The sequence below is a fragment of the Tyto alba genome, unplaced genomic scaffold, assembly GCF_018691265.1.
Source record: "Tyto alba isolate M040663 unplaced genomic scaffold, T.alba_DEE_v4.0 Super-Scaffold_29, whole genome shotgun sequence".
Lineage (NCBI taxonomy): Eukaryota > Metazoa > Chordata > Aves > Strigiformes > Tytonidae > Tyto > Tyto alba.
In genome coordinates, this window is record NW_024881303.1 from 14,192,936 (window position 1) to 14,220,386 (window position 27,451).

General features: G+C 37.6%; 1 protein-coding gene across 3 annotated transcripts; it reads left to right on the top strand.

Moving 5' to 3' along the window:
* On the top strand, positions 1-27,392 carry WARS1 (tryptophanyl-tRNA synthetase 1). Of its 3 annotated transcripts, none has more exons than XM_032981671.2 (11): positions 1-96; positions 3,922-4,138; positions 5,215-5,422; positions 13,865-13,973; positions 14,891-15,010; positions 15,600-15,782; positions 17,108-17,208; positions 18,471-18,583; positions 19,689-19,862; positions 22,813-22,953; positions 24,763-27,392. In XM_032981671.2, exons 2-11 carry the CDS (start codon positions 4,025-4,027, stop codon positions 24,919-24,921), a joined length of 1,422 nt encoding a protein of 473 aa, XP_032837562.1. In that variant the 5' UTR covers positions 1-96; positions 3,922-4,024; the 3' UTR covers positions 24,922-27,392. The 3 variants fall into 3 exon arrangements, with proteins under 3 accessions (XP_032837562.1, XP_032837564.1, XP_032837563.1); XM_032981673.2 differs by having other exon boundaries at positions 40-119; XM_032981672.2 differs by having other exon boundaries at positions 46-148.
* Positions 27,393-27,451: the final 59 nt, after the last annotated feature.

Consider the following 27,451-nt stretch of genomic DNA (forward strand, 5'->3'; position numbering starts at 1 on the left):
GCGGGAAGCAAAGGTTCCGGGAATAAATGTTTCCCAGCCGGGAGGCGTGAGTGCGGGGCCGGCTGTGGGTGATGCAATGGCAGTGACAGAGGAGCGGTGAGGGGCGCCGGGTCGGGCCGGTGAGGGTCGGGCGGGGGACGGGGCTTCGGTGAGAGACTCTGGCGAGCGGGAGAGAGGCTCGTGGGGGGGTTATTGCCGCCCTCTTGGGCGATGCGAGGTGCTGGGGGTGGGGGAGTGGTGTGTGTGTCTGTACAGGGAGGGGGGTGTCTGTACGGGGAGAGGGGTGTCTGTACGGGGAGGGGGGTGTCTGTACGGGGAGGGGGGTGTCTGTACTGGGAGGGGAGCGGTCTCTAGTGGGGGGTGGGGGGGTGGTCTGTACTGGACACGTTCCTTCCTTCCCTTTGCGAGACGTCGATGCGCTTGAGGGCTTTTTCTTCCACTCCCTGCGTGGCCGCAGCCCCGTGGCTGCATCTGCAACGCGTCAGGAGAAAAACCGCTTTGGCTTGGGAAGCGTCGGGGGCGGGACCTGGACTGTGAGAAATGCGGCCCACCCCGGGGAGGGCAGAGCTGGCCTCGCCAGCCTTTGCCCTGCCCGGGCAGGCCTCTTGCAGGGCTCCGGGGTTAGAAACATCGGCTTGCTATTAATTTTATGCATAATTGTGCCTGCACAAGGACTTAGCGCTGAGCAGCTTTAGTATAGTAAAGATTCATATTGGATTTTCTTCCGGTGTGAGTGGTTGAGTGGTCATATCATCTTCCACATTTACTGTATTTTCACACATACGTTGATTACCATGACTGGGAAGGTGGGTCTACTATACCATGCAGCCAGCGCCAGAGTACTTCACAAGGCATGTTTCACATGACATCTGTGTGCATGCTACCAGCTTTTATTTCACTTTTCGCTTTTGGTTTTATTTCCAGGAAGCAAAACAGTTTTCAGAAACATAAGTGCTGTCAGACTTAAATTCACGTTCTTTCATTCATTCATGAAAATTTGGGGGGGACTTTTGTGTTACTCTTGTGTTTGGAAGTCTTGATGTACCTTCATGCAATGTTTGTCATGGAAAAGATCTTAGCATCATGTGATACCCTGTTCTTTGATCCTCAAGTCTTAGGAAATCAGGTAGCAAACAGTGAAAATGATCATAGATCTGATTGTTATTCCACGGGAAAGAGATGAAAGTACAGTTGTTTTGTGATACCTATGCCAAGGATTATTTTTGACGTTTGTCTCATAATGATTTAATATTCTGAAACAGTCGCAAGAGCAGTACCCATTACAAGTTACCATCCATTGCATAGATAGAAATGGCACACAATTCTTGGCTTTCAAGTTTATTGTAGACTCTGGTCCTAAATGTCCTAGTAGTCCATACTCAAGTTTCCGTGTATCATTTTTTTCCTGCAAATCTGTTTACATAAGGTATCTAATGTGTCTGGGACTGTTAGTTTTCATAATATCCATAAGAAACCAAGAAAAAATGTCCTAATAAAATGCAGAATATCCAGGCATTTCTTCTAAACCATTCACAATTGCATTTATAAATTTCAAAAGATCTATGTTCCATCTTACTGAATTCCTGGTTTGAATTCCACCAGCAAATAAGGACAGTACTGAGGTAAATAGAGATAAGTTTTAGGTAGCAGTCAATATCTTGCGTTCTGTAATCACAATATCCTCATCTCATGTTACAGTGACTAGATTACTTTCACTACTTCTTAATGAAAATGCACCTTCATTTGGGATTATTTGCTCATCTTAAATCCATATTATTCCAAACTTTTTAAAGAGTCTTTCTGTTTTACTGCTATCTAGTAGTGTGCTTAGTCTCAGTTGTAACATTTCACAGCTCCTTTCTGAATGGAATCAATCAGTAAGAATGTGCGTTCAGAAATTAAGTTAAAACACCAAGTCACAATTTGTTCTACACCAAAGAATAATTCTTGTTTACTTCTTTGTATTTTGTAAAATTTGAAGCCAGTAAATCTTCATCAACATTTTCTAATATAAATTTGCTCTATATACTTTCTTTTCAAGTTAGGTATCTTGTGCCTGTGAAGAAGAGGAAAACACTAATATCAAAATAAAAGAATATAAGTAAATTGTAGGAATATATCAGATAATTGTTTGATATGCTTCAAATTACCTCTTTAAAATAACACTGTCAAACTGCAAATAATCAAGCTTGAATGGACTGAGATGAGGTTAAGAACTCAAGTATGACTGATAATACAGTAGTCTTAGTCAATTATATAATCTAAGTATGGTATCAGTGTTAATAAACTAAGCGAATTAAATTATCAAGTGGATGTATATACTTTTCAGCTTCCTCTGGGTATTCAGCTGAAGCTGAAATCTGGGAATATTGCAGCTGTCTGACAAATAGAGCCTTAATGATAAATATGTTTTGGTAACCAGCAAGTTACCAAATCAACCTTCTTAAGTTTTCTAGGCAGGTGAAGGCTTTACAGTGCCAGTTTAAATATATACTATGTAAATATAACCAAAGTTGTGATTACACCGATTATTTTGTAGAGGGAAGGCTTTGAAATACTGTTGAACAGCTAATGCGATTATTATATGCTTTTGTTTCTTCTTTTTTGTTTTTGGGAAAAGGGAGACAAATGAGCATGTGTTTTTATTAACAGCTTTTATGATTCACTTCAGTTACATGTGTATCTTGTAAACTCAATCTATTCATGCTCCATGCACAGCAATGGATCAGTAATAGGCTAGGGAGTGTCTCCAGAGAGACATAATCCTTTGCAAGTCAGTAGGACTTTACATGCATGTAAAATAAGCATCAGTTTATTAAGATGACATCACTTTCCTCAAGTAAAGAAGATATGCAATAGCTTGAGGGATTGCATAAGTCAAACACATCAGATTGTGAGGCAGCACTTCACAAACCTGGCCAAGTTGCAACGATAGTTTTTGTGGAGAATTTACTTATCCCTCAGTTCACTTATGTCATTAGGATCTGCACTGTTATCTCATTTTAGCAGACTCAGAATGTATGAAATTATTTTATAATTCTCTATATGCATCTCTGTCTACCTTGTTATTCTGGTATGTTCATCCCAAGTGATTTCATTTGAGAAAGCTGTGGTTTCATTTACAATGTTGCTTTTCTGACAGATGGTGTCCTCCTTACCCATTTTTAACACTTATTTTCTACTGTGTAAATATGGCAAGCTCACTATAACCAGAACCATAATGGTTTTAAAACTCTTTTCCCATATCAAGTTAATACTTGTTTATCCTCAGTTCTGAATATTTAAACAGGACGATGCTTGAATATTTACCAAAAAAAAAAAAAAAAAAAAAAAAAGATTCAGAGCATATGTAGTACTAGAGACCTCATCATTTTGTACAGAGTGTTTTGTAACATTAGTGTGTTTTGTAACCTCAGAAGGAAAGCAGTAAAGGTGATGACTAAGATTTTCTCTTGTATATCTTTCTTTGGACTGAAGTACTGTACTACATATATTAAGACAAAATTCCATAGTTATAAAAATCTCATTATCATTCTGAATTTGACGGAGTATCAAGTAGTGCAAAAACATTAATTAGTTAGGAATCAGATAACCTCTGCCAACTGTTCTGAGATGCTCTGAATCACACATATATTTAAATACTTTTAGTTTTGTCAGGAGTTTGACTTTGGAAAGGTGTTCTAGTGTTAAATACATAGACAAACAGCATTAAGAGTGATCTCTAAATTTCTTTGGTACTCTTGTCAATCTCAGTCCATTTCTGTATGAAACTGAAGCTCATTGTGTTAATGTCTCCACATTTATAAATCTGATATGAATAGAACTAAGTATGAAGTCAGTATAGATTTTATATTCTTACTCTTTCATCTAATCTTAAAGATATACACAGAATAATAAAACATGCTATTTTTTGCCCTACAGTTCTCCTTGTTGTTGCTGCTGTTTTGAATCTACAAGCCAAAGAATTAGAAGACGTTAAATTTAGTTGAATTGTAAATAAACAGGTATTTTGCAGTCTGGCAAGATGGCTGACAGTCCAAACTGTGATTTGAAATCTCTGAGTCCGCTTCAGCTGTTTGAAAGAGTAACTGAACAAGGAGAGAAAGTCAGAGCACTGAAAGCAGGAAGAGCACAGAAGGTAATTCCATTCCATGTTTTGAGCCCATCCTTATTCAAGTTAGGCCTGTTTTTAACAGTGGTGAAGAATATGTTTGTTCTGAAATCTATTTTGTATTGCAGTAAGGAAAACTTCTTGTTAAAAAATATTTATGTCCATTTTGTGAACTGTGGACATACCTAGAGCAAGGTAGTCACTAGCAAGAGCAAAGTTTTTGCTCCTGAAGTAAGAACAGAGAGTCATGGGCTTAGAAATCTGTTTCAGCCAGTTGCCATGATATGTGGCAGGACCCAAGGCATTTGGTTTTCAAGTAAAATTTATATCACTTGCATTCTTTCTTGGTTTTAGATTTCTTCATGCATTATTATACACATTAGCAAATATGTCTTCCTGTAGTTGTACTGACCATCCCTGCTTAATGTCCCATAAATAATGTAGTAATTTGCCATTAATTTCAAGTTCCCTATTTTGTCATCACTATTTTGTCAAGAGAGCTCAGTTTTAATATGGGCTGTCTTAGTGTATAGCCTGTGGGAGTAAACCTTGAAAACTGGGAATTGAATAAAGTGTTGATCTGTTTATTGTTTGCATGAGATGATAAAATAGCTTTGTATTAAAAAGGTCATAACCATGAAAATTGTAAAGAATTTTTTGTCCTAGTTTGTCTTCAAGTCTGTCAATGATTTGTAATAAATAAATTATTTTAAGGTGAGTCACTAAAAGCATTGTAAAGTAAATTAGATAATCATTTATATTTACATATCTTAGAATTTGTGCTTAAAAAGTTAATCTTGTTATACCTCTGAAAAACAAGCAAGCATTTTTTTTTTTCTAGTCAGAAATTGAAAAGTGAGACGGAGGTGCTTTACATATCTTGGTAATGGTGATGCTCTAAATTCTGCTGATTAGGAAGCAGTTACATGCTATTTGCTTTTCTTTTGACAGTGATGCTGCAAACATTTAAATAAAGGCTTAGAGTTTATGAACAATGCAATTCATGTCAAAGTATGTATGCAAGATTTTTAAAGGTTAGGACATTAATGTAATTGTCTATCTTAAATGTGTTAAGTCAGTTTTTTTTTTTTTCCTTTATTCAGGATGAAATTGAAGCAGCAGTGAGGATGCTGTTATCATTAAAACTGTCATATAAAACAACAACGGGACAAGATTATCAGGCAGGCTTGCCTCCAAGAGATCTAGTATTAATAAACAATGGTACAACTAAAGAAGAGGATGAGGATTTTGTGGACCCCTGGACTGTGCAGACATCGAATGCTAAAGGCGTGGATTATGACAAACTCATAGGTATAACTCTTAATTCACTGCTGCTAAGGAATTTATGTAAAGTGATTCTAATGACCACAAAACCAGCAAGGGATTGTAACAAATCCTGATCAAAACCATCCATAAGTAACATTTAATTTCTGTCTAATCTTAGCATTCTCTTGTCTAAAAAATTTGCTGTAGGAGTTGAAAATGTTCCAGGCAGGGATTTCCTATGGAAGACTTAAGTACTTTGCAAAGAACTTCTCAGTTTAAAATAAATTGTACTTGCAATTTGGTTTTTGGCATAAGAACTGTTATTAGAAGTTATGTTAATGAAGACACTGTGACTGAGTTCTTCATTAACAATAACTGCACCTTCAGTGGCTGTGATGCAGATCAGCTAGATCCTAGTGCATTCTGGCCAGACTGTAGGATTTTTCCTACCCTCTTTCCACATCTGCCTTGACTTCCAAATTAGGGACAGCAGGGATGATCCAAAACTAATGCAGAAGTCTATAAGTGTTATGACTTCTTCAGAAGACACACTATCAAGCAGCCAAGCGCTGGCTGGAATGAAGAAGATGCAGCTCTTTCAAAAAACATGCAGTGTAATGGAAACTATTTTAGACAGGGGTGTTACAAAACTTGAAAAGTTTTCTAATTTAAGAAGCCGGGGTTTAGTTAATTTCCTTATTTGTTTTACAGTCCACTATTCTAGTAGCTTGTTTGAGTCTAGCATAGAAACAAGTGAGAGAGCTATTAATTTTTATTATTTTTTGCTTTTTTTTTTCCATTATTGTCAATCTTCAATTCATATTTAGTACCTCAGTTAGACATTTCTGGTGTCTGCTTAGTAGCTTGCTTCTCACAGTAGAGCATACACCCGTATGTGGCAGTAACCATATATTTGCTTTTGGGACTCGCTAGTGTCAGCATTTTTTTAACTCTGTATGATGTTATTGTAAGATCATGTCAAAAGTATGTGCATATTGGCTTCATCTGCAGAAGATAATAGAAAGAAAAAGTTGGAAAGGGAGAATTGTGCAAAGAAAAAGATATGTCAGTGGGGGAGAAGGAAAAAAGATAATTGGTAGAATCTAGAAGTGGGTAAGATCCATCATCATCTTTTTACTTTTGTAGGAGGTATGTATGTATGTAGAAGGATTTTTGTTTTCTTGGGGGTGTGTCTGAGTCTTGTAGAAAAGTGGTATGAGCAGAGTACTCGTGTTGGCACAATCTCAAGGTCTTTCTGAGGGTAACTAGCTGTAAAGGAATTCTCTATAGCTGTGTTAAAGCCTGACAGCAATGCCCTTTTTTCCAGTAACTGTTTGTGTATGTGCGTGTATGTATGACCTTTTGATCTACCCTACACTGATGGGATAGCGTAAGGGGTTTTCACTTATTTACACTACTAGCAGATTGGGGAATTTGGTGGACAAGTCATTTTGCTTGTTACAAGTTCTGTGTTGGAAATTTTTTAGAGAAGAATGCTAGTCTAGCTATTTCAGGAAGTGAAACAGTTACTGCTTGTTACTGATAAACTTCCTCCTCTTTCTCCACCTTTTAAAAATATTAATAAAAAGTATTGTCAAAGAATTTGACATCTGATAGCTCTTATCATAAAGGAGATTTTTGTGCCACCTATAATCTGTTTATTTACTAGTGACTATTTTTTTAATGATATTATTTTATTATTTTTTTTTATTTATTTACTATTTAATAAGAGAAAGTTGCTGGTGTGCTTGTGTTTATTCAAACGTAGGGGAAATTAAAGTGCTAAAAGCTCCATGTAGTTGAAAGGGATAGTCTTCTCAAATAGTTGTCCTAGACATGCACTTAAGTGTACGGCTACACAACAAAACAGCCTGAAGATATTCTGGGAAGAAAAGTTCTGTTAGCTAAGTACTAGACATGAACCACCCTAGAAATTTTTGTTTGTTTGTTTGAGTGTGAGCAAAGAGCAGAGGGATGAGCTTTGTGTCCATTAACCATGCTGATAATTTAGTGAGCTGAATATTGCAAATTATATAAAATGGTCAAAGTTGGTGGGGATTTTTGCGGATCATTGAGTCAACTTCTCTCCTCAAAGCAGAGTCAACTAGAGCAGGTTGCTCAGGACCTTTTCCAGTAGGATTTTTATTATCTGCAAAGATGGAGATCCTATGACCTTCCTGAGCAAACTGTTCCAGTATTTGACCATGTGCACAATATGAAGGTTTTCCATATGTTTAAATGGAATTTCCTTTACTTCAAACTGTGCCCGTTGCCTCTTGTCCTTTCACTGGGCATCACTGAGAAAAGTCTGGTGCTGTCTTCTTTACTCCCCCCCCACATCCCCTGATCACATATTTATACACATAGATAAGATCCTTCCTGAGCCTTCTCTTCCCCAAACTCAGCAATCCCAGCTCTCTCAACCTCTCTTTGTATGACAGATGCTCTAAGCCCTTCATCTTTATGGCCTTTTGCTGGATTCACTTTAGTATGTCCATGTCCTTATGCTGGAGCTCCAGATGTCTCATCAGTGCTGAGGGGAAGGATCCCCTCCCTCAACATTCTGGCAATGCTGTTCCTAATGCTGCCCATAAAGCTTTTGGCATTCCAGTGCCACAGAAGTGCATTGCTGTCTTATGTTCAATTCCTTGTCTACCAGGACCCTAGGCCTCCAAGATCCTTGTCGGCTGTCGTGGTTTGAGCCTGGTCAGCTGCCAACCCCCGCAGCTGGTCACCTTCCCTTCCCCCTCCCCACCTGGGAATGGGGGAGGGAATTAGAGGGGTAATGGGAGACTCGCAGGTTGAGATAAGAACAGTTTAATAATGGTAATGAAATGAGAACAATGACGATGATAGGGGGAAAAAAAAAAAAAGAAATATATAAACAGGCAATGTACAGCATAATTGCTCCCCACCCGCTGACTAATCCCCAGCCCGTTCCCGGCCAGCGACCCCGAGATACCAAGATCCCGCAATCACAATCCCAGAAGTGAGAGAGAGAGCTCCTTCCCACCCACCCCTCCTCTATACAGTGAGCATGACGTTCCATGATAGGGAATATTTCACTGGCCAGTTAGGGTCTGGTGCTCTGTCCGTGCTCCCTCCCTGCTCCCTGTGCCCTTGCACACGGGCAGGACATGGGGAGTCGGAGAGTCCTTGAAGTCTCAGTAGCAGCTGAAAACACCAGTGTGCTATCAGCATTTTTCCCATACCAAACCCAAAGCTAAATCCAAAACACAGAACTCATCTAGTCCCTGAAAAGGAATATTAACTCTATTTCAGCCCAAACCAAGACATCTGCCAAGCTACTTTCCAGCCAGTTGCCCCCCTGCCTGTACCAGTACACGGAGTTATTCCTCACCAGATTCAGGACTTTGCATTCACTTTTGTTGAACTTCATGAGATTCTTGTCAGGCCATTTCCCCAGCCTGCTGAGGTCCCTCTGAATGGCAACACAACCATTTGTTGTATCAGCTACACCCAGTATTGTTTCATCTGCAAACTTGCTGAGGGTGTACTCTGTCCCATCATCCATGTTGTTAATGAAGATGTTAAACAGTATTGGCCCCAGTATCAACCCCCTGAGATACAAAAAATACACAAAAACGTTGGGCTCCAACTGGACTTTGTGCTGCTGGTCACAACTCTTTGAGCTTGACAGTTTAGCCAGTTTTCAGTTCACCTTACTGTCCACTTAGTTAGTCCAGACTTCGTCAGTTATCTATGAGAATGAGATGAGAGATGTTGTCAGAAGTCTTACTAAAGCTGAGATAGACAATATCCACTGTTCTTGCCTCATCTACTAGGCCAGTCATATCATCATAGAAGTCTATTAAGTTGGTCTGGCATGATTTCCCTTTCATAAATCCATGCTGACTAGTCCCAGTCACCTTCATGTCTTTAATAAAGTTTGGGAATGGTTTGCAGGATTATTTGCTTCTTGCCCTTCTTCAATGTAGGAGTGGTATTTGCTTTCTCCCAGCCCCCAGGAACCTCTCTCAGTTGCCATGACCAAAAATTACTGAGACTGGCCTGGTTAGTAAAGTTACTGTATAACAAATAGTAGGTTATTAGTCTTCTGTTTGCAAATATAACATAGCAATGGCAAAGAGGAAAAGTACACAATAAATTTGCAGCAAATGCAGATATGCTTTTATAAATGGTAGCTCTCAGGACTTCTTATGTACAGTGAGTTGAAAACTGTCTTTTGGTAAAAGCTAGAATACTAGAGATCAAAAGCACGATAGGAATATTTTTAAAGTTTCTTAACAAGTGGACACTATGTCCTTGTCAGAAGCTGTTTAGGAAGGCAGATTCTTTGTGGATAGGGAGCCTAAAGTGTTCTGAACATCCTCATAAGAGGAGTAAGAGGAAGTAGGTAAGGAAAAATTACCCCATTTTTTAACAGAAAGGATGAAGATGGGTAAAGAAAAAGGAGTTGTGCAGTCTGTGAATGTTTAATAAAGATATTCAGGCATTTCCAGGGAAGTGGTCTATATATCAGAGAGCTTTTAATCACTTTCTGTGATGATATACAAGTATTTCTAGGGTGGCTAGCAGCAATTAATCCGGGGCATTTTCATGTTTTCTGTTTCTGTAGGATTAGCTTCTTACTAGTTGCTATTGTTCTTCTGAATCAAACATTTTCATGTTCGTTTGGTCTCTTTTTAACATTCATCCAGATTATAATTACTTTGCCTTTTTGGGATGCATTTTATTTGCTAGGAAGAAATTAATTCAGTAATTAAGGTTTACTTGGAAAAGTTGATGCAATAATAACACTCAGAAAATATTCAGATTAAAGCGGTGGTTGCTGAATCTTGTACCAGCATTCATCTTTTTTAGTGACGTTTATTTTAATGGGTCAGTGGGTGGGCCCAGTGCTTCACTTGTGTGATACCCTGCTTGATTCACCTGCAGTGAATGCACAGTTGTAAGCAGGAACTTGTTTCCCATTGGATAATGGTGCAGATGCCAAACTGAGTGGTGCAGTTGACACGCCTGAGGGACGGGATGCCATCCAGAGAGTCTTGGACAAGCTCAAGAAGTGGGCCCTTGTGAAGGTACAACAAGGTCAAGTGCAAGGTCCTGCACCTGCGCTGGGGCAACCCTCAGTATCAATACAGGCAGGGGATGAAGGAACTGAGAACAGCTCTCAGGGGAAGGACTTGAGGGTATTGGTGGATAAAAAGCTGGACATGAGCCAGCAACGTTTGCTAGCAGCCCAGAAAGCCAACTGTACCCTGGCCCACATCAAAAGAAGTGTGTCCAGCAGCTCGAGGGAGGTGATTCTGCCCCTCTGCTCTTGTGAGACCCCACCTGGAGTTCTGTGTCCAGTTCTGGAGTCCTCAGCACAGGAAAGTCATGGACCTGTTGGAGCAGATCCAGAGGAGGCCACAAAAGTGATCAGAGGGATGGAAAACCTCTCCTATGAGAAAAGGTCAAGAGAGTTGGTGTAGCAGGACAGCTGGGAAGAAGAACTGAGAGAGCTGTATAGCTAGTGAATGATGAGGACATCTTGACCTTGGTCGGCCAGAAGCCTTGGGAGCAGCAAACGGGAATGTAGAAAAACAAGATAAGGATGCTGAGCTTTTTCTGAAGAAAACATGCAAGGCTATGGTTAACAGAAAACATCTGGCCATTTCTTAAACAGTGCCTTGAGCTAAAAGTGTATAAGATGTTGTGCTTGTGCTTGTAAGATTTAATTAACCAATAGGCTTAGGATAGCAGTAACTAACTTGTAGCCAATGAGTTGTCTGGTGTATTATGGACAGAGGGTAATGACCAATCAAATGTTAACCAATAAGCATTTATATTGGGGGCGTGGACAGCTTTTTAGGGGGATAAAAACGCAGCTTTCTGATTAATAAGGGGTCTTTGATCTTAATATTGGAGTCCCCGTCATCAGTCTCCTCAAGCTGGGTTCAGCCTGGAGAAGAGAAGGCTTTTGTGCCTTTCAATACTTAAAGGGGGCTTATGAGAAAGATGGGGACAAACTTTTTAGTAGGTCCTGTAGCAGTAGGACAAAGAGTAATGGTTTTAAACAAAAAGAGGGTAGATTCAGACTAGAAATAAGGAAGAAATTTTTTTACAATGATGGTGGTGAAACACTGGAACAGGCTGCCCAGGATGGTGGTAGATGTCCCCTCCCTGGAAACATTCAAGGTCTGGTTGAACAGGGCTTTGAGCAATCTGATCTAGTTGAAGATGTCCCTTCTCATTGCAGGGGGGGTTGGACTAGATGACCTCTAAAGGTCCATTCCATTCCCTGATTCTGTGATAACATTTAATTCCTATTAACTTCAGTGGTTACATACAAAACCTCATAGTAATGCTGTGCATATCCAGTAATTCTAGAAGAAAATGAAATGTGTATAGAGGGTCTGGAACAGCAGAAATGCTTACCTCCAAGTTGATGCTCAAATTTGATACATTACCACTCTTCTTTCCTGTCAAGATTGAGTCTTTCTTTCCATGGTGGTTCCTGACTTTTGTTTGTAAAAGGCTGTTCAGTGAATAGTTCATATAACAAAATGAAAAAACAGGTCACATAACAAGCTTACACACATCCCCATTTTCAGACAGAGTGTAAGAGAGGAACTCACTGTACACAGGACTCCTCAGCATCTTGGTGCTCCAGAGTACTTGTTGGTCTGACTCTTCTGTCCCTCATAAATCTCTTGGGGGCACTGCAGTCTCAATGATTAGGATGGCCATGGTTTTAAATAATCTTTTTTGAGATATATGCAGACTTGATAAACTAAATACCTTCATACTGCCTTTCAAGAACCTGTGCTGTAAGGTGATGGAAGGCCTCTTTCCTTTCCCTTTTCTAGGGAAGAAATTAGTCTAGTCTAGTATAATATTAAGCCCAGAGTGCCTGAATATTTGTCTTTTCAAATTACACTGATGTGCTTAATATTCCTTGCTGCCCCTGCAGCAGGTTTTCTTTGTAAAATGAGTTGTGTACCCAAGGCAGTACGTTGGGTAACTAGCACAGATGGAGAGCTCTGCCTCCAGCTGGAATAATTTTCTCCTGTCCAGTGGTGTAAACTGTTACACTGTCCATCTAAGGATCATGACCATGTGCTAGGATGTAACATTAGCAACCTACCTGCTCTGGGAGAAAGTTGTAGTCTTTGGAAGGACATTTCAGTTAATTATGATATTCCTGCAGGAAGGCTTTTAGTGCTACTAGCTTTTGGCTTCAAAAAGAAATCAAAAATTTAGAAGCAGGAATGTGCAGAAGGAGAGAATTCAAAGTTAACCTGATTCTGTGTGGGGCATTCAAAGTGACTTGTGTTTCCACAGGGCAGAAGTACAGTAGTCATGTAAATCATAGTTTACTAGCTGCATAATGAAGGGTTTAAAATGAATTTGTTTCTGGTTTCCTTAGGAAACTGTCAAGATATTTGAAATTTTTCAAGTGTCAGCAATATGTTTCTGTGGAATGATTATGTCCTGTTACAGCTAGGAAGACCTGAAGTACTTCTCCAATGTAGACATGTGTCTTATAACCACGGAACTTGCCAGTGTAGTCTCTTCAATAAGATAGTTGTAATAGATGGATCTAGATATTTTGTACATATAAAATGTATGTTTGCATCCAGAGTTTCTGTTTTGTTCTTTTGAATATTTCAGCATTTCCAATAATAGTGCAAGTTGTTCTAATGTTGAATAGAGCAGAACAGTAGCAAAGAGTAGATTCTTGTGTAGATTTTTTCAATCAAGTCCAAATCATGGAGCACTGACCTGCTTATTAGGGTCCAGGAATTGTGACTGGAGTATAGGGAGCTTTACTGAAGAAATAAGAGTTCCCCAATTCAGTTTGATTAGGAATAGGGAAATATGCTGCTATTTCACTCCATCAGAACCTTTTTTGGATGAAATGACTACATCTGAAAATGCTGTTTCATTGATTTCCTAAACCACCAAGTAATGTCTTACTTGATTTACATGAAGAATATTATGCATTACCTTTTCAAGCCTCTTGAGGGGAGTAGTGTCTGTAATTATATCCATATAAAAGAAGAATTAAGTTTACAGAAGAGTATTTGGGGTTGGAAAGTGAAAAAGCATGTGATCTGAGGGTAGAAAATTTAGACATCAAGAGAAACATTCAGAGCCTCACAGTCATTTTTATCCTGCGGCCTACAGAGGCCAAGTTACTGACCTAAATATGTTTCTTTGGAATGTTTTTGGTTCCCGATATCAATACTTCTGCTGTAAGGAGACTTCAATAATAATCAGTCATGGATGGAGCAATAGTATGTGTTGTGAATGGACTGGGCATCCTAACACAGAGTTCGTACAAGAAATGATTGCTGAGACTTCAGGCAAATGTAGCCTTTTTACCTGAGACTTCAAGGAGATGGCCTTTTTAATCTAGACTGCATTGGTATGTTCTTGGTAATTCAAGATCTGGTTATAGCTATGCTATGTTTGTTTGTTTATTTATTTATTTATTTTAACATTTTATGATTATAGTTCGGTTTGGCAGCAGTAAAATTGACACAGACCTGATCAATCGAATAGAAAGAGCTATTGGACAAAAACCTCACCGCTTTCTACGTAGAGGAATCTTCTTTTCTCACAGGTGAGTTTTTCTTGTTTTAAAGTTCAAAAAAGTCCTATTAGATAGATTTTCTGTGAGCATTATTGGGAGAAACCTATTACTAGCAAAAGACCATGTTCTTTTATACCAAGGTAAACCAACTGTGTCATTTGAAATTAGCAAGTACTGCAGATTTCCCCAGGCAACATTGGAAACACTTAGTTGCATGAATTTCTGATATGTCGTTGCTAATCCCAAATTGAAGAAATGTGCACAGAATCTGCTTTGTACAGGTTCCATTTTGACTCTACATTAGCAGACAGACAAAGGCATTGCCCTAGCAGAGAACTCCCGGGCTCATAAGGTGTCACTGCTGATTTCAGCAAGTGTCCTTGTGGCCTGTGGACCTATGCATCTGTACTGTTACATAAAAAAGGCTAAGGGAATAATCTTAAACACCAGCCTGCCAATAATCTACACTGTTTAATTGTTAGCATACATGGGCTTTTGCCCTATGGCAGCTAGCACATTTCAAGTAAATGCCTGAGTGATTCGGGTCATAACCTCCACCAGAGACCATTCCAAGCTGGTAGTCTGAATCTATTTGGGAAATGATTCCCAGCTCTGTTTTACTAGGCCTTAGAAATTATTATCCAATTAAGTAATTTTAGAAGTTGCACTATTTTTTTATTTTGATTTAAATATTGAGTTTTAATTTAAATTTTAATTGAATTTTTCTTTGATTTTTTTTTTTCATGGAGACTGGAGGAGACTATACTTTTCTTAAATTAATAAAAATGAACAACCACAACCTTTTTTATTTCTAGGACACTTAACATACTATATTTTATTTATAAATACATTTGTCTTTAAAAGCACTCAGATTTTTAATAGAAGCTTTTTGCTGTGGATGTTTCTTCCTAAAGAGTTGCATTGTGTTTTCTCTGTTTTTTCTTTAGAGATATGGACCAAATCCTCGATGCTTATGAAAATAAGAAGTCCTTTTACCTTTATACAGGCAGAGGGCCATCCTCTCAGGCAATGCATGTTGGTCATCTTATCCCATTTATATTCACAAAGTAAGTTGTTTCTACCGTTTGTATTAATCAAAACATTTTTTTATAAGAAAATGTTGAACATGGTTTATGGAACTGCCAAAATTATCTATTGCAGGGAGTTCTGTTTATGTGAGGTAAATATTAATGAACATAGTGCTATCTTACCTTTTCACTAAAAAGATCATAATCCATACATCCCCATAAAGACCTCTCCCTTGCACTGGTAGCCCTGTGGCACTCCTTAGAATTTTTGTTCTTAAAAATAAGATTGTGATGAGGCTTAGTAACATTACTCTGTAATGCAGTGCCTGCAGCAGCAGAACACAGAGACCTTGGACTCAAAGAGCTAAAAGTATTTTTTGAATTTTTTCCATTGCAAATGGTGACCAGTATCATTTGTACAGGAAATGGTAAGTGTGAGTCTTTTTTTCAGGTAAATTGGTATATAATCTGTATATAATGTTTATTCTGTATAAAATGTTTATATACAAAGAAACGAGAAGCCAACTTCTTTATATACTTTTATTTAAATCTATAAAAATACTTTAGCTGCATGACTTACATCTTCATTTTAACTTACTTCAAGATAAAATCCTTCTGCTTTTATTAGGTGGCTGCAAGAAGTATTTGATGTTCCCTTAGTTATACAGTTAACTGATGATGAGAAATACCTTTGGAAGGACCTGACAACTGAAAGGGCATATGAGTATTCTCGAGAAAATGCAAGAGACATCATTGCCTGTGGTTTTGACATTAATAAAACCTTTATATTTTCTGATTTAGACTATTTGGGGTAAGTATAATTTCTTTAGGGCACTGTAATGAAAAAGAAGTGACTGTATTTTCTCTCCAACTTTGACAGCCAGCAATATTTTAATTAAATGCATCTAAAATTCACAGATTCAAGACAAGATTTACAACACTTAAAATAGAAACTTACTAAATTTTCTAACATTTTATATATATATACTATTGTCATTCTCCTGTATAATATATGAACAAATATTTGTATGTGCAATGCTTAAATTTAAATTATGAAAAATATATTAAATCAGCTAAATTGTAAAAACACCTAAATCACCTAGGAACCTCCAGATTGATTTGTTTAAGATGGTATCAAAATATTTAAGATGTGTTTAAACTTTAGCTGCATTAACAAAAGACATTTCAAAAATTTGTGGACAATTAATTTAACAATATAGCATATAATATTATTATTTGAACTTTGTGTAAAGTTTAAAGAAGATTTAAGAAAAAGAAACTGCTATTGGAATGGCCTTCTCAGAAGGAAGAAGTTTTATGGCAGAGTTCAGATCTGAAGTTGTGGGCTTTGTTCTTCCATGTGGGGTGATGAGCTTTCTTAAAGATTTGAATGAGATAATATATGTTTTGGAGACAAACTGTATAATGTACAGCCCCTAGCATGTGGAGCCTACAAGTCAGTTTTTCCTCCTTTCACTCCTCTGACTTTCCTGCCTTACAGAAGTTGCATTAACACAAATCTGCCCTGTGGCTGAACAAGGGCAGGTCAGAACTGCTGTTTCTCAGCTTCAGCTCCTCAGCAGACATAAAAAAGGAAGAAGTTGCTGAGCTATTTTTGATTTGGAAGTGCTGCTGCTGTATTTGGTGACAGAGAAAGTTCAACCAGGGAATGTAGCTTGTAGAAAATGAGAATTTGGAGGATTTGAGCTACTGTTCCTTTGGTGAACTGCAGTATCCTGTATGGGATACACAATGGGGATAGCAAGCAACACAGAAGACGTGATCCATTCAGGTTGCCTGAGTTCACAGATAATCATAAGGATAAGTAAACCTCAGGGTCCGTGAGGCATTTTGCCACCATTTCCAAATAAAGATATTTCTGGGTTTATACAGTTAATTGTGCCAAAAAAATGTTTGCAGTAAATGTTGCGGGGAGGGAAGAGTAAATTTAACTTTCAAGGCATAAAATTCTTGTTTGTAAATAATTTTCTAACTATCATCTCTATGGGCCCCAAAAAGTCTGAAACAGTGAGATTTAATCCTGCAGGTTTTTTGACTTCTCAGCTTTTGGAGTGAAAGTTTCTACCTACACTTTTCTGCTCTTCTCATTTTATTTTTCCACTTTCTTTCTCACAGAACAAGTACTGGATTCTACAAAAACATCCTCAAAGTTCAGAAGCATGTTACATTTAACCAAGTGAAAGGAATCTTTGGATTTACTGACAGTGATTGCATTGGTAGGAAATAATGAGTTACTAGAAGTGATGCTTGCTTTCACTCGCTATGGCAATATTTAAGTAATAATTTAAAGAGATTACTATCTGCCAGTCATGAAACAGATAGAAAAAAAAAAAGAAGATCCATGTTCCTAGGCTGATTCTAAGAGGGTGTTATTGTGGTTCCTTCAGTATAGAAAACACTTTACAGTGAAATTTCTAGCATGATATCTACATTTTTGGCCTTAATAACAGCAAAGTACAAAACACCAACATTGAACATTGAACTGTCCAGGATAGAGAACTCCCCTTTTATTTTTTTTTTTTAATAGTGTTTGCAGCTATAGTCAATTATACCTCCTAGAAATGCCAAATTTATACAGAAGATTTTCTCTTAGAAAAAGTTTCATTAATACACACATGCATATACATATATGAAATGAAAATAGTCAAGGAGTGCTCAAAAGCCTAATTATCAAGGTGCTGGGTGACTCTGTCTTCCATTTACTCCACTGCAGTTGCAGATTTCTGTCACAGTGACCCAAAAGAAAAGATTCTGTGTCAAATATGGCATTTAAAACCTTGGTGTTCCTGAGCATTGACATAATTCTTTGACCAGTAATTGGGCCAGTGACATCTCTTCAGCCTTCACTGTAACCAAGGAAGAGATTCCTAGTTGTTTTAACTGTGCTCTAATGAAAGTTGGTATTGTGATAATGACTTCATTACATGTTTGGAAAAATCAGCTATTTGCTTTGTGTTCTGAGAGAATTTTGATCAGGGAAGCAGGTTGTTCACTCTGTGATTAAGCACCGTATAAAAAGAAAACCAGACACACCTGAGATGCTTCACAAGTACAGCATGCATACAGCAGTGATTCTAAGATCTTAAGAGGGGAACTTGCCTGATAAGTAGCTCTATAGTCATCCTCTCACAAAGAAAAAGAATGAGCAACTCAGAGTGATAATAAAGTCAATTGTATTTTTGGAAAGGGTAGATAGTTCAGTGATGAAGAGAGTATGTGCTGATGAACCTTTTCTGAAACCTTTGTGGTCACAGCCCTGTGTTTTTTCATTAATTTCTGTTAGCTGAAAGTTTGTTGACATCATAGAAGGTAAAGATGAAAAGTTTCCTCTGATACGGCAACACTGCTTGATAAATATAGATGTTGGTCTTCAACTGAGTATCTGAATTATGTATTTCTCCATTTCACATATTTCAAAAAGATCTCTCTATTTATCATTGCTTATATTGGCTTAGTTTTTCCAAACGCTGTTTTCTAGGAAAGATCAGCTTTCCTGCTATTCAAGCTGCTCCATCCTTCAGTTCATCATTTCCACAGATTTTCAATGGCAAGGAGAACATTCAGTGTCTTATCCCATGTGCTATTGATCAGGTAAGAAAATTGTATCACTTAATTTGGCTTTCATTAATTTGTTTTTGTAATGTACCATGCAGTCTTCATGGCGGCGTATTGAAACATCTGTAAAACAATCATGCAAGCACCTTTCTGGGGCAGGAGCTGCAAGAGATGGAAGGATGTTGTGCTGTGTCCTGACAAAGATGAAAGCTTAATCCAAAAATCATATATTCATGCGTTACTCATTCATGCCAGCTGTGGATCTGTCTTGATCTCAACCCAGTTCACAGTGAGCTGATATCTGTGAAAGCAAAGGCAGTAAAATCTATGCAAAAATATACTGACATGGGGGGTAGGAAGAAACTTTTGACCATCTCCATGGTAACTAGGACAAGATGGAATGAGCTCAACTTACAACACAAGAGATTTACATTGAACCGTTGGGAAAACCCTCCTATCAGTAAGAATAAAGAAGCACTGAAATAGTTTGCCAGAAACAGTTTAGACCTATAGAGAGAGGTTGGAAGAGCATTAGCTACAAATGACAGTGGTAGTGCTATTACTTCAAATAAGTATTGTTTCTGGGAATCAGATTCTGCACTGTCTGATTCTTTAGCTATTTTAGTCACAGGGACAGCCACTGGAAGATGATATAATTACATTCATCAGCCACAATATTATGTAGTAATATTATTGCACTTGATTTAAGTCAGATCAAAGCAGCAGTGCCAGCTTTATCACCGATTTAGGTCAGATTCTGTGCTCCTACACATTGGGAGGAAGCTTGCATCTTAGTCTGCATCCATTTCCAGGCATACTAAGCATACTTTTCACAACACTCTGAATTCATGTAAATCTTTGTAAATATGCCTGTTTATTGAGGGATTCAGACTGTACAGCAAAACTATGGAAATTTAAAAAAAGATTTTTATTTGTTCCTATGGATGAACTGGATTGGAATTAGGTTCTGGAATGTTTTGTGGTTTGTTGGGGGGGGGTGGGGGGTGGGTTTTTTTTGTTTATTTGTTTGGGTTTTGTTTTTCTTTAGACCACACATTAAGGCATGAACAAGTCATCACTAATCATCTTTTAAATCACATTTTTCAACTTTATTCTGTGCTTTTATTGGTGGTTGTTCTAGGATCCTTATTTTAGAATGACCCGTGATGTAGCACCTAGAATCGGACAGCCTAAACCAGCCTTACTGCACTCAGTCTTCTTCCCAGCCCTGCAAGGAGCACAGACAAAAATGAGTGCTAGCAACCCCAACTCTTCCATCTTCCTCACCGATACACCCAAACAAATCAAAACAAAGGTAAGGACCTGAAAAACCTGAGAGTGCAAAGCTTTATAACAAAAAGGCGTGGTGGGTCCTCATGGTTACAATGACAATTTTTTAATGTTGTCTTTGAACGTATCTGAATCCTTTTCCCATATGTTTCATTGCAAAGCATCTTCAGGAATTGACCAAGTTACACAAATGTAGCTAGACTCTCAAGTACAATCCTTTGCCTTGCCAACAAGTCTAACAGTACAAATGCTAGCTAGCATAATGTACAAAACGTCGTGTTTGTTTGTCTGATATCTACAGAGCAGTGGTGTAAGAATAAGAGCTGTCAAGACTCATGCTCAAAAATAAATATTATGTTGTCATAGTTTTGAAATCTGACAGTCCATGGTGTAAATCAAATAAATAGCTCTTTCTCTTGATTGCCTCTCCATGCTGGGAGCACCAGGTGTTGCACAGTGGCAGTTACAACACAGGTCAGACTTTTCCTGCTGCTTGGGGATCTACTGCTGCCATGCACTCCTCCCTCCAGGATACAAATAAATATCATGTTGAATTTCACCTAAGTTTTAGACGGGTTATTTTCTGCTATCTGACTATATTCCTACAGCCCATTCTAGCTCAGAGAAAATTCTCTCTCATCCTGTGTCAGATGATTTAGTTGGCAAAAGTTCACCTGTGTTGTGGTATTTTAAAAAATAAATAAAAATCAGTCTTTGTAAAAGGATTTATAAGCATGATAATCAGACATGAAGTAACTTTCTGTCAAAACAAGAAAAAATACATATATGTTGTTTCTGCTGGCTGGGCTTGGATTAATTCTCTGATGGTAAACAAACCCATGTGTAGGTCAGATTCTTCTGCAGTAATCTCATAATGATTGTCTTATGTAGAAGCTGATTAAACATCACTGTTTTGAAGAATTTTAATTCTTCATGTGTTTGGATTATAATAATTCCATTTTATATGCATAGGTACACAGTTGCAAGTTAAAAAAAAAGCCTATTATTTCAGAATAGAGCATACATGGTTCATGATAATGTTGGTAATATTCTTCCATTACATTCCACTAGTTAGAACAATAACAAAATAATTCTAGCTACTTAGAATATAAAAGCTATAAAGAGAAAATTGAGTAATGGAGGACAAACTGAGATTTATTGCAGCTTCTGCAGCTCTTCAGAACAAAGTCTTTATGGAAGTAGAACTTCACTGGAAGACCAAATATTGTTATGGCCAATAAATAAAATATTAGAGTAGGAAAGGTGACTTCCAGTGGTGGATGAATGTTAAAAAGAGAGTGCCACTGCTGCACAAAAAAAATTACTGCTTACAGCATTTTTCAGATCACTACTAGATTGCTAAATAATGAGGTTCAAAACTTACAGGTAATAGAAGATGAAAAATTACAAGATATTGGGAAAGGCTGAGAAGCTTCTGGGAAATTTAAGGAGATGAATGGGAACATTATAGTAAACTATTCTTATTTCACCTATCAGCACCGAATTACAGCTCAATTATTTGCTTGTTTTCCTAGAAACTGTTACTTAGATTCTATGTCTGTACTAGTTCAGGAAGAAGATAGATGCATCACTATAGATAAATCATTGAAGCCCTCAGTGAATGAGTAGGTGCCAGAATATGTAAAAAATGAACTTGAGATTAATATAGGAAACATTTTGTATAAAACAGTAATGTGACTTCACCTGATATACTGTGTTTAATCCCTCTTACCTTAGTAAGAAGACAAACTGTAGAAATGAGGGACACAGAAATAATTTCACGCAAAGATTTTAAAAATCTAGTAAGGAGACAGGTTAAGGGAAATGCAAAACAGTATGTAAAAACTTAGTTTTACAGATACTGAGACAGCTATTTAGGCTGTCCTACAATATAAGAATAAATGTAATGTGACAGATGGCAGTTTATTTTCTTAAGATATTCATCAGTGGATCATTTTTGAATGTAATTTGTTGCCACAAGACATCATCTGTAACATAGTAGTTAGAAAGGTTCAAAAAATCACTGGACAGTTATACAGATGACAAGAATGTTCAGAAATTGTAAATACGTAACAGTTCCTAAGTACCAGAAGTTAAAAAAAAAAAAAAAATTCTACTTCCTATGCATGTGTGTCTCTTGGCTGGTTGATGATGGTATCTGAAAAGATAAAAGAGCCAAATGAAAACTCAGCTTATGGTTGAGAAATACTTTTTCCTTCTTCCTGGCAATTGATTTTCATTAAATTTGTAGGAAGATTACCATCCTCTGAGAATTCTGCGCAAGTATAAATTTTTCAAATTGGCTGGTGGTTTCTGAATTTACTGGGAATGGGATTAGCAGATAGATTTATTCACCAGTGTAGTTCATCTCCCCCTAGGAAGAAGGGGTGGGGAGAGTCAGCAAGTATTCCATGTTTTAGACTGAACAATTGGGCATTTGTCTAATTTTAGTCTTTCTGGCCAGGTGTTTGTAATCTTTAAATTTGCTTTCTCTTGTTTTCCTTTTCCCTGAGAAAATGAGGAGGCTAGGTTCTCTCTAGGATTTCCTAAAAAATTCTCCATGTCTTCTTATCTCTTTCAAAATTAATTTCCTGATGAAGTGAATATCTTATTTTTTTCTTATATAAAGTACATTTCCTGCAAACACAAGTTCTATCCAACAGGCACCAGCTTCAGCAAAAGGTGCTTAAAACCTTTTTGACTGAGTCTTGGGAGAATTATTTTTTACTTTTGCTTCATTTTTGGTCTGGTTATGCAGTCTGGGGAGTATGTGAATAGCCATTTTTCCCTTCTGGCTTTTAGTGATCTCCTTTTGCCTCCCTGCTTCAGTCCTGAGGCTCTACATTAACTTCCCCCACTCACCCTTCAGCTAGTCATTAGTGGAGAATTTGTAGGATTGTGATACACCTCTGTTTACAATACAGTAATTCAGAATTTAGTAGCAATTAGATCATAAAATCATTATGTTGTTTCAGATTAACAAGCATGCCTTCTCGGGAGGCAGAGATACTGTTGAAGAGCACAGGAAGTACGGGGGTAACTGTGATGTTGACGTATCTTTTATGTACCTGACTTTCTTCCTAGAAGATGATGACAGGCTTGAACAACTGAAGCAGGTAAGTAGGCAAGTTGAAGATAGTATTATTCATTCTTTATTGTGAGGACAAAGCTGTAACTAAGTCCTCCTACGAACCTTCACCAGGAAGGTAATTATGTTGTTATTCTTGTGCTCTCCATCCCTTACAGTATTAAGTCCTCTTCTTTCTCACAGGTCAGTCTAGCTCTTCTTAAAAAAAAAAAAAAAAAAAAAAGTATTTTCATAAGGATCTTTGACACTGTGTAGATCAACATCTCCCCTACCTTTCAAATGAGGACACCTTAGGATTAATGTTGTTTTAATTGTATAATACACTCTGCCTGTTCCTTATGTGCAGGGTTCCTAAATACTCTGCAAAATTACAAAAGCTCATGTCTAAAGCTTGCTGGTTTTCTATTTTTTTCTTACCACAAGAAATGTAATAGCTATGAGGAATTGATTCACTGATCACAAGCAAAAACTGCTTCATATAAATTGCGTTGTCCTTAAACCTGTCTGACAGACTTCTGTCCCTGAGGGTGGTAGCAAGACATTTCACTTCCTTAAGCTATATGGTCATCATCAATACTAGGCAGTATGTGTTCTCTGGGAAGCAGTATCTGTAGTTGATAGTACCCATGTCACATCGGTTTATTATCTTTCTCCTACTGGGAACATCTGCAAGAAAGTCAAGAGCTACAGTTTCTTCTCCAGCCTTCTACTCTCTCCTACACAAGAGCAGGGTTGGATAGCTACTAATCCCCATGCAAACTGTTGTAAATTCCTTATGAAAATCTGAAGTACATTTGACACATTGAGCAGTTTTTCCATTAGTCTCCAACCACTGCAACAATATCAGCACAGCTCTGCTACAGAGCTCAAATCCTAGACCACAGCCAGCAGCTTGCTGCAGTGCTGCCTCAGAACCAGATTAGAGAACATGAAGTCACTGCTGATAGTAGCATTAGTGGAGCTGTTTGAGTTATAGTGTCAGGGGGAGAAGCTTTCATAAGTGGATGCTCAGAGAAAGCAGTATCAGTGTTTTTATAACAAACAAACAAAAAAAAATACACCACCACCACCCCACCCCACCCCCCCCAAAAAAAAAAAAAAACACCAACACTTCAGTTCATTCTTGTTAACATATTTTGCTGTTGCTGAGTGAGCATCAGCAACAGTTGCACCTTGAATTGGTGTCACAAATGACTTGAGGACAAGGGGAGGTAAGATTGTCATGTTTATTGCCATTTCAGACCATAGCTGAGTGGCCCCAGACTTGGTTTCTAACCAGGGCTGAACCAGTCAGCTGTTTGCCTGGGCTTCTAGCTAAGGCATTTTCAGTATTGGAGCAACCGAACAGATCACCAGCTGTGAATATGACTACTAGTATGAACACAGATTCTGAGTGTCTTTGCTATAAAAAGGATACTTAAATCACATCTAATCTCTCACCCAAATGCAATGAGAGAAAAAATATGAGAATTTATACCTTTTACTGCAAAACACAGCTTAGGGTGACTGTTTATTTGAACTGGCATCCTGGGAAGAAAAATATGCAGTTTTCTGCAAATAATTACAGGGTTTCCCAGTTAAATTCTTGTGAATGTAGCTTATTCAGTCCACGTAATTTGTCACATATGAAACTGCCCAGCTGCCTTAATCTTTGAAAAGGCAACAAGCAGTTTTGCAAGTTACATTTTCAGTGATACCACATGATCTTCTAAGGCATGTACTCATTTCTAAGACATCCAAATCTGTATTTGATAGGACCAGACTTTTAAAGAAATACTTGTCACTGAGTCTTTTTTCCATGTAGCACCATATTTAGCAATCAACACTTTCTTGACAGGCATACACAAGTGGGGAGTTGCTCACAGGGGAGCTGAAGAAGGTTCTTATTGAAACATTGCAGCCCTTGATAGCAGCTCATCAAGAGAGACGGAAGCAGGTCACAGATGAAATGGTGAAGCAATTTATGACTCCACGGAAGCTAGCTTTTGAATTTTAAAAAAAGTGTATGTACCTTACCACTTGATAAACCAAAACTGAGTAATTTTTGTCTTCTGTTGTATGTCATCACTCCCTAGTTATGTAAAGCCTGCAATCAGTGCTTTATAAATATTGCTTTTAATGAATTAATGACAATGAATGTCAGAGTACAGGAAAAGTTTAAAATAAAACTCATATCTATTTAAAATCAGAATACACAAGACAGAATTGCCCAATCTTGCAGAAAAGCATGTCTGTCAGCACAACACTGTATTTTACTGTATTTCATGTTGAAAATATAAATAAAACTTCCACTTTGATGATAAAGCCTAACTTGTAAATTGTTTTAGATATGTTGCTAGGAGGTTATATCTCAAACTAATAACTAGGAGCTCCATTTTCTCTTGTCCTGTGTACCTTGGTTTAGTAGACTGCATGTCCTTTTGAGCTACTGGGAACATGCTGCACACAAAAAGATAGTGAATGTTACGAAGTAGATTACATAGTGATTTAGGCCTAGGATCAGTACAGAAAGGATGGAGACCTGTGAGTTGGACATGGGAGAAAGAGTATCGGGCTGGTTTTGCTATCATCTTCCTCTCTGACCTGGGGCAAGTGGTAGAAATCTCTCTGTACTTTGTTGCTGCAGCTGTTTAACTGGTCTGACTGTCTCTGGAGGGAGAGGAGGTTATCCCGAGATTATAAAGATAGTATAGAAATGCAAATTTTAGTTATAAAAAATACCAAGTGTTAAATCATGCTGTGAAAATGCAGTCACTGCTGGACTCAAGGATACTTCTAGTCTGTTCTGTTTTACTGCACCAAGTCATTTAATCTAAGGGTACTTATTTTAAGATGTATTCCAGTGAGGAAAATATACTCTGTTAAAATACCTCATGTAATATTTAATTACCTCCTTTCTTAAAAAGAACTTCAATGTCTTTGCTATGATTTATGGAAGAAAAATTATTAGCTAATTTGTCTTAACAGTGCTGAATGCAAACTGTTAGGTCTGTCTTGTATTTATGTAGAATAGAAAGTTGCTAGCCCAGATACAGGCTTATCTATATCAAATAAAAGTAACTTGGATAACACAGGTGGGTACTGATGTGTGGTATTTGCAAATCATTTAAAAATATAAGGAAAGCACTTGAATGAGATATGAAAGATTTAAACTTTAACAGGTTCTGTACTGTGAGGCCTAGTGGACATATATAAATTGTAGCATTCTAAAAAAAATAAATACATAAATAAAAGGAAATTAAAAACCAAAAAAGCACACTTTTAATTTGACTGTGAACCTTTGAAGTCAGCTGATTACACTTGAGTTGAGGGAGAAGTTTCAAGGGTGAGACTTCTCAATTACTTCAGCAGACCTTGAATCAGCCTGTTAATCCATGAGAATGTGCTGGGCTGCTTGTGCTGCCTGAATGAAGCTGGTGCCCCTGCCTTCCCAGCCACAGCGGCTCTGTACCGCAGCGCACGCGTCCTCTCTAGCAGTGACCCGGAGATGGGCGTGACTGGGTGCCAAGTTGTATACGAAGTACCCATGTTTATGTTTGTGTAAGAAGCCAAGGAAAGACTGAGATGCAAGGCAAATTTAGTCCTACTGCAGGTGTTTCAAACTTGTCTTGAAAACAGCAGTGCTTAGCTTTTGTCTTTTCCTTTACAGTTTATGTGAGCTGGCATCGCTAATCTAAGGCATTGACTTCAATGTATTGAAGTAAATGTTTCCCAACAATTGTCTCCATAACCCACAGACATGGTATCTGTATGCTAACAAGTATTTAACAATCAGTAGAGAAGCCTTTTTTTGTTGCTTTTCCTTCAAAAAAGTGGTGGAGCAATTCTTAGGAAAAAAAAAAAATAGCTTCTTAAATCCAGTAATAAGTAAACTAATTCTTGATTACTGTAGACTTCAATGATGACCTTCCTGTTCTTGCAGTCCACTCTGTCATCTTTAAACAATATATAAAAGGTAAGACTTAAATAGACTTTTAAAGGGCTTTTACAAACTCATAATGCAAATTTCTTCTTTAAAATATTATATGCAAATATGTCCTGCAAGATCTATTTCATTTATTCAAGAAAGGGAAATATGCTGTAGGAGAAACAGTAGCGTGTTCTATTCTAAATAAGCATATGGGTTAATCTTACAACACAGCATTTAAAATCTGTTTTGAAAGTTATAGAAAGGAAAGCGATAGCAAAAATATTTAGTATGTGTTTACTCAGCAAGCACCTTACTCAAGTACTCTGATGAATTCTTATAAACACGCTTCTGAAATGATACAGTTTCTTAGAGGAGTCCTGGCAAATTCCTAAATCTGTTGTAATTACAATTCATGTCCCAGAGATATTTAAAAGACTAGACAAGGCAGTCTTCAAAACCACGTGTGAAATGTCAAAGACTGTTATCAGGCAATGTTCGTTCAATTTACTCATATTTTGTTCATCTCACTGTAATAAAAATGTAGATAAAACACTGTATCAAAGTTCTTTGATTTTACTCATTTTTTTTTAATTTTTAAAAGGCTTATTTTACACTT

Bases quoted from the DNA above. Each gene is read 5' to 3' on its own strand.
- WARS1 (XM_032981671.2), top strand. From the start codon at position 4,025: ATGGCTGACAGTCCAAACTGTGATTTGAAATCTCTGAGTCCGCTTCAG. The intron at 13,974-14,890 runs GTGAGTTTTTCT...TTTTTTCTTTAG, and splicing joins GGAATCTTCTTTTCTCACAG to AGATATGGACCAAATCCTCG. The intron at 17,209-18,470 runs GTAGGAAATAAT...GCTGTTTTCTAG, and splicing joins TACTGACAGTGATTGCATTG to GAAAGATCAGCTTTCCTGCT.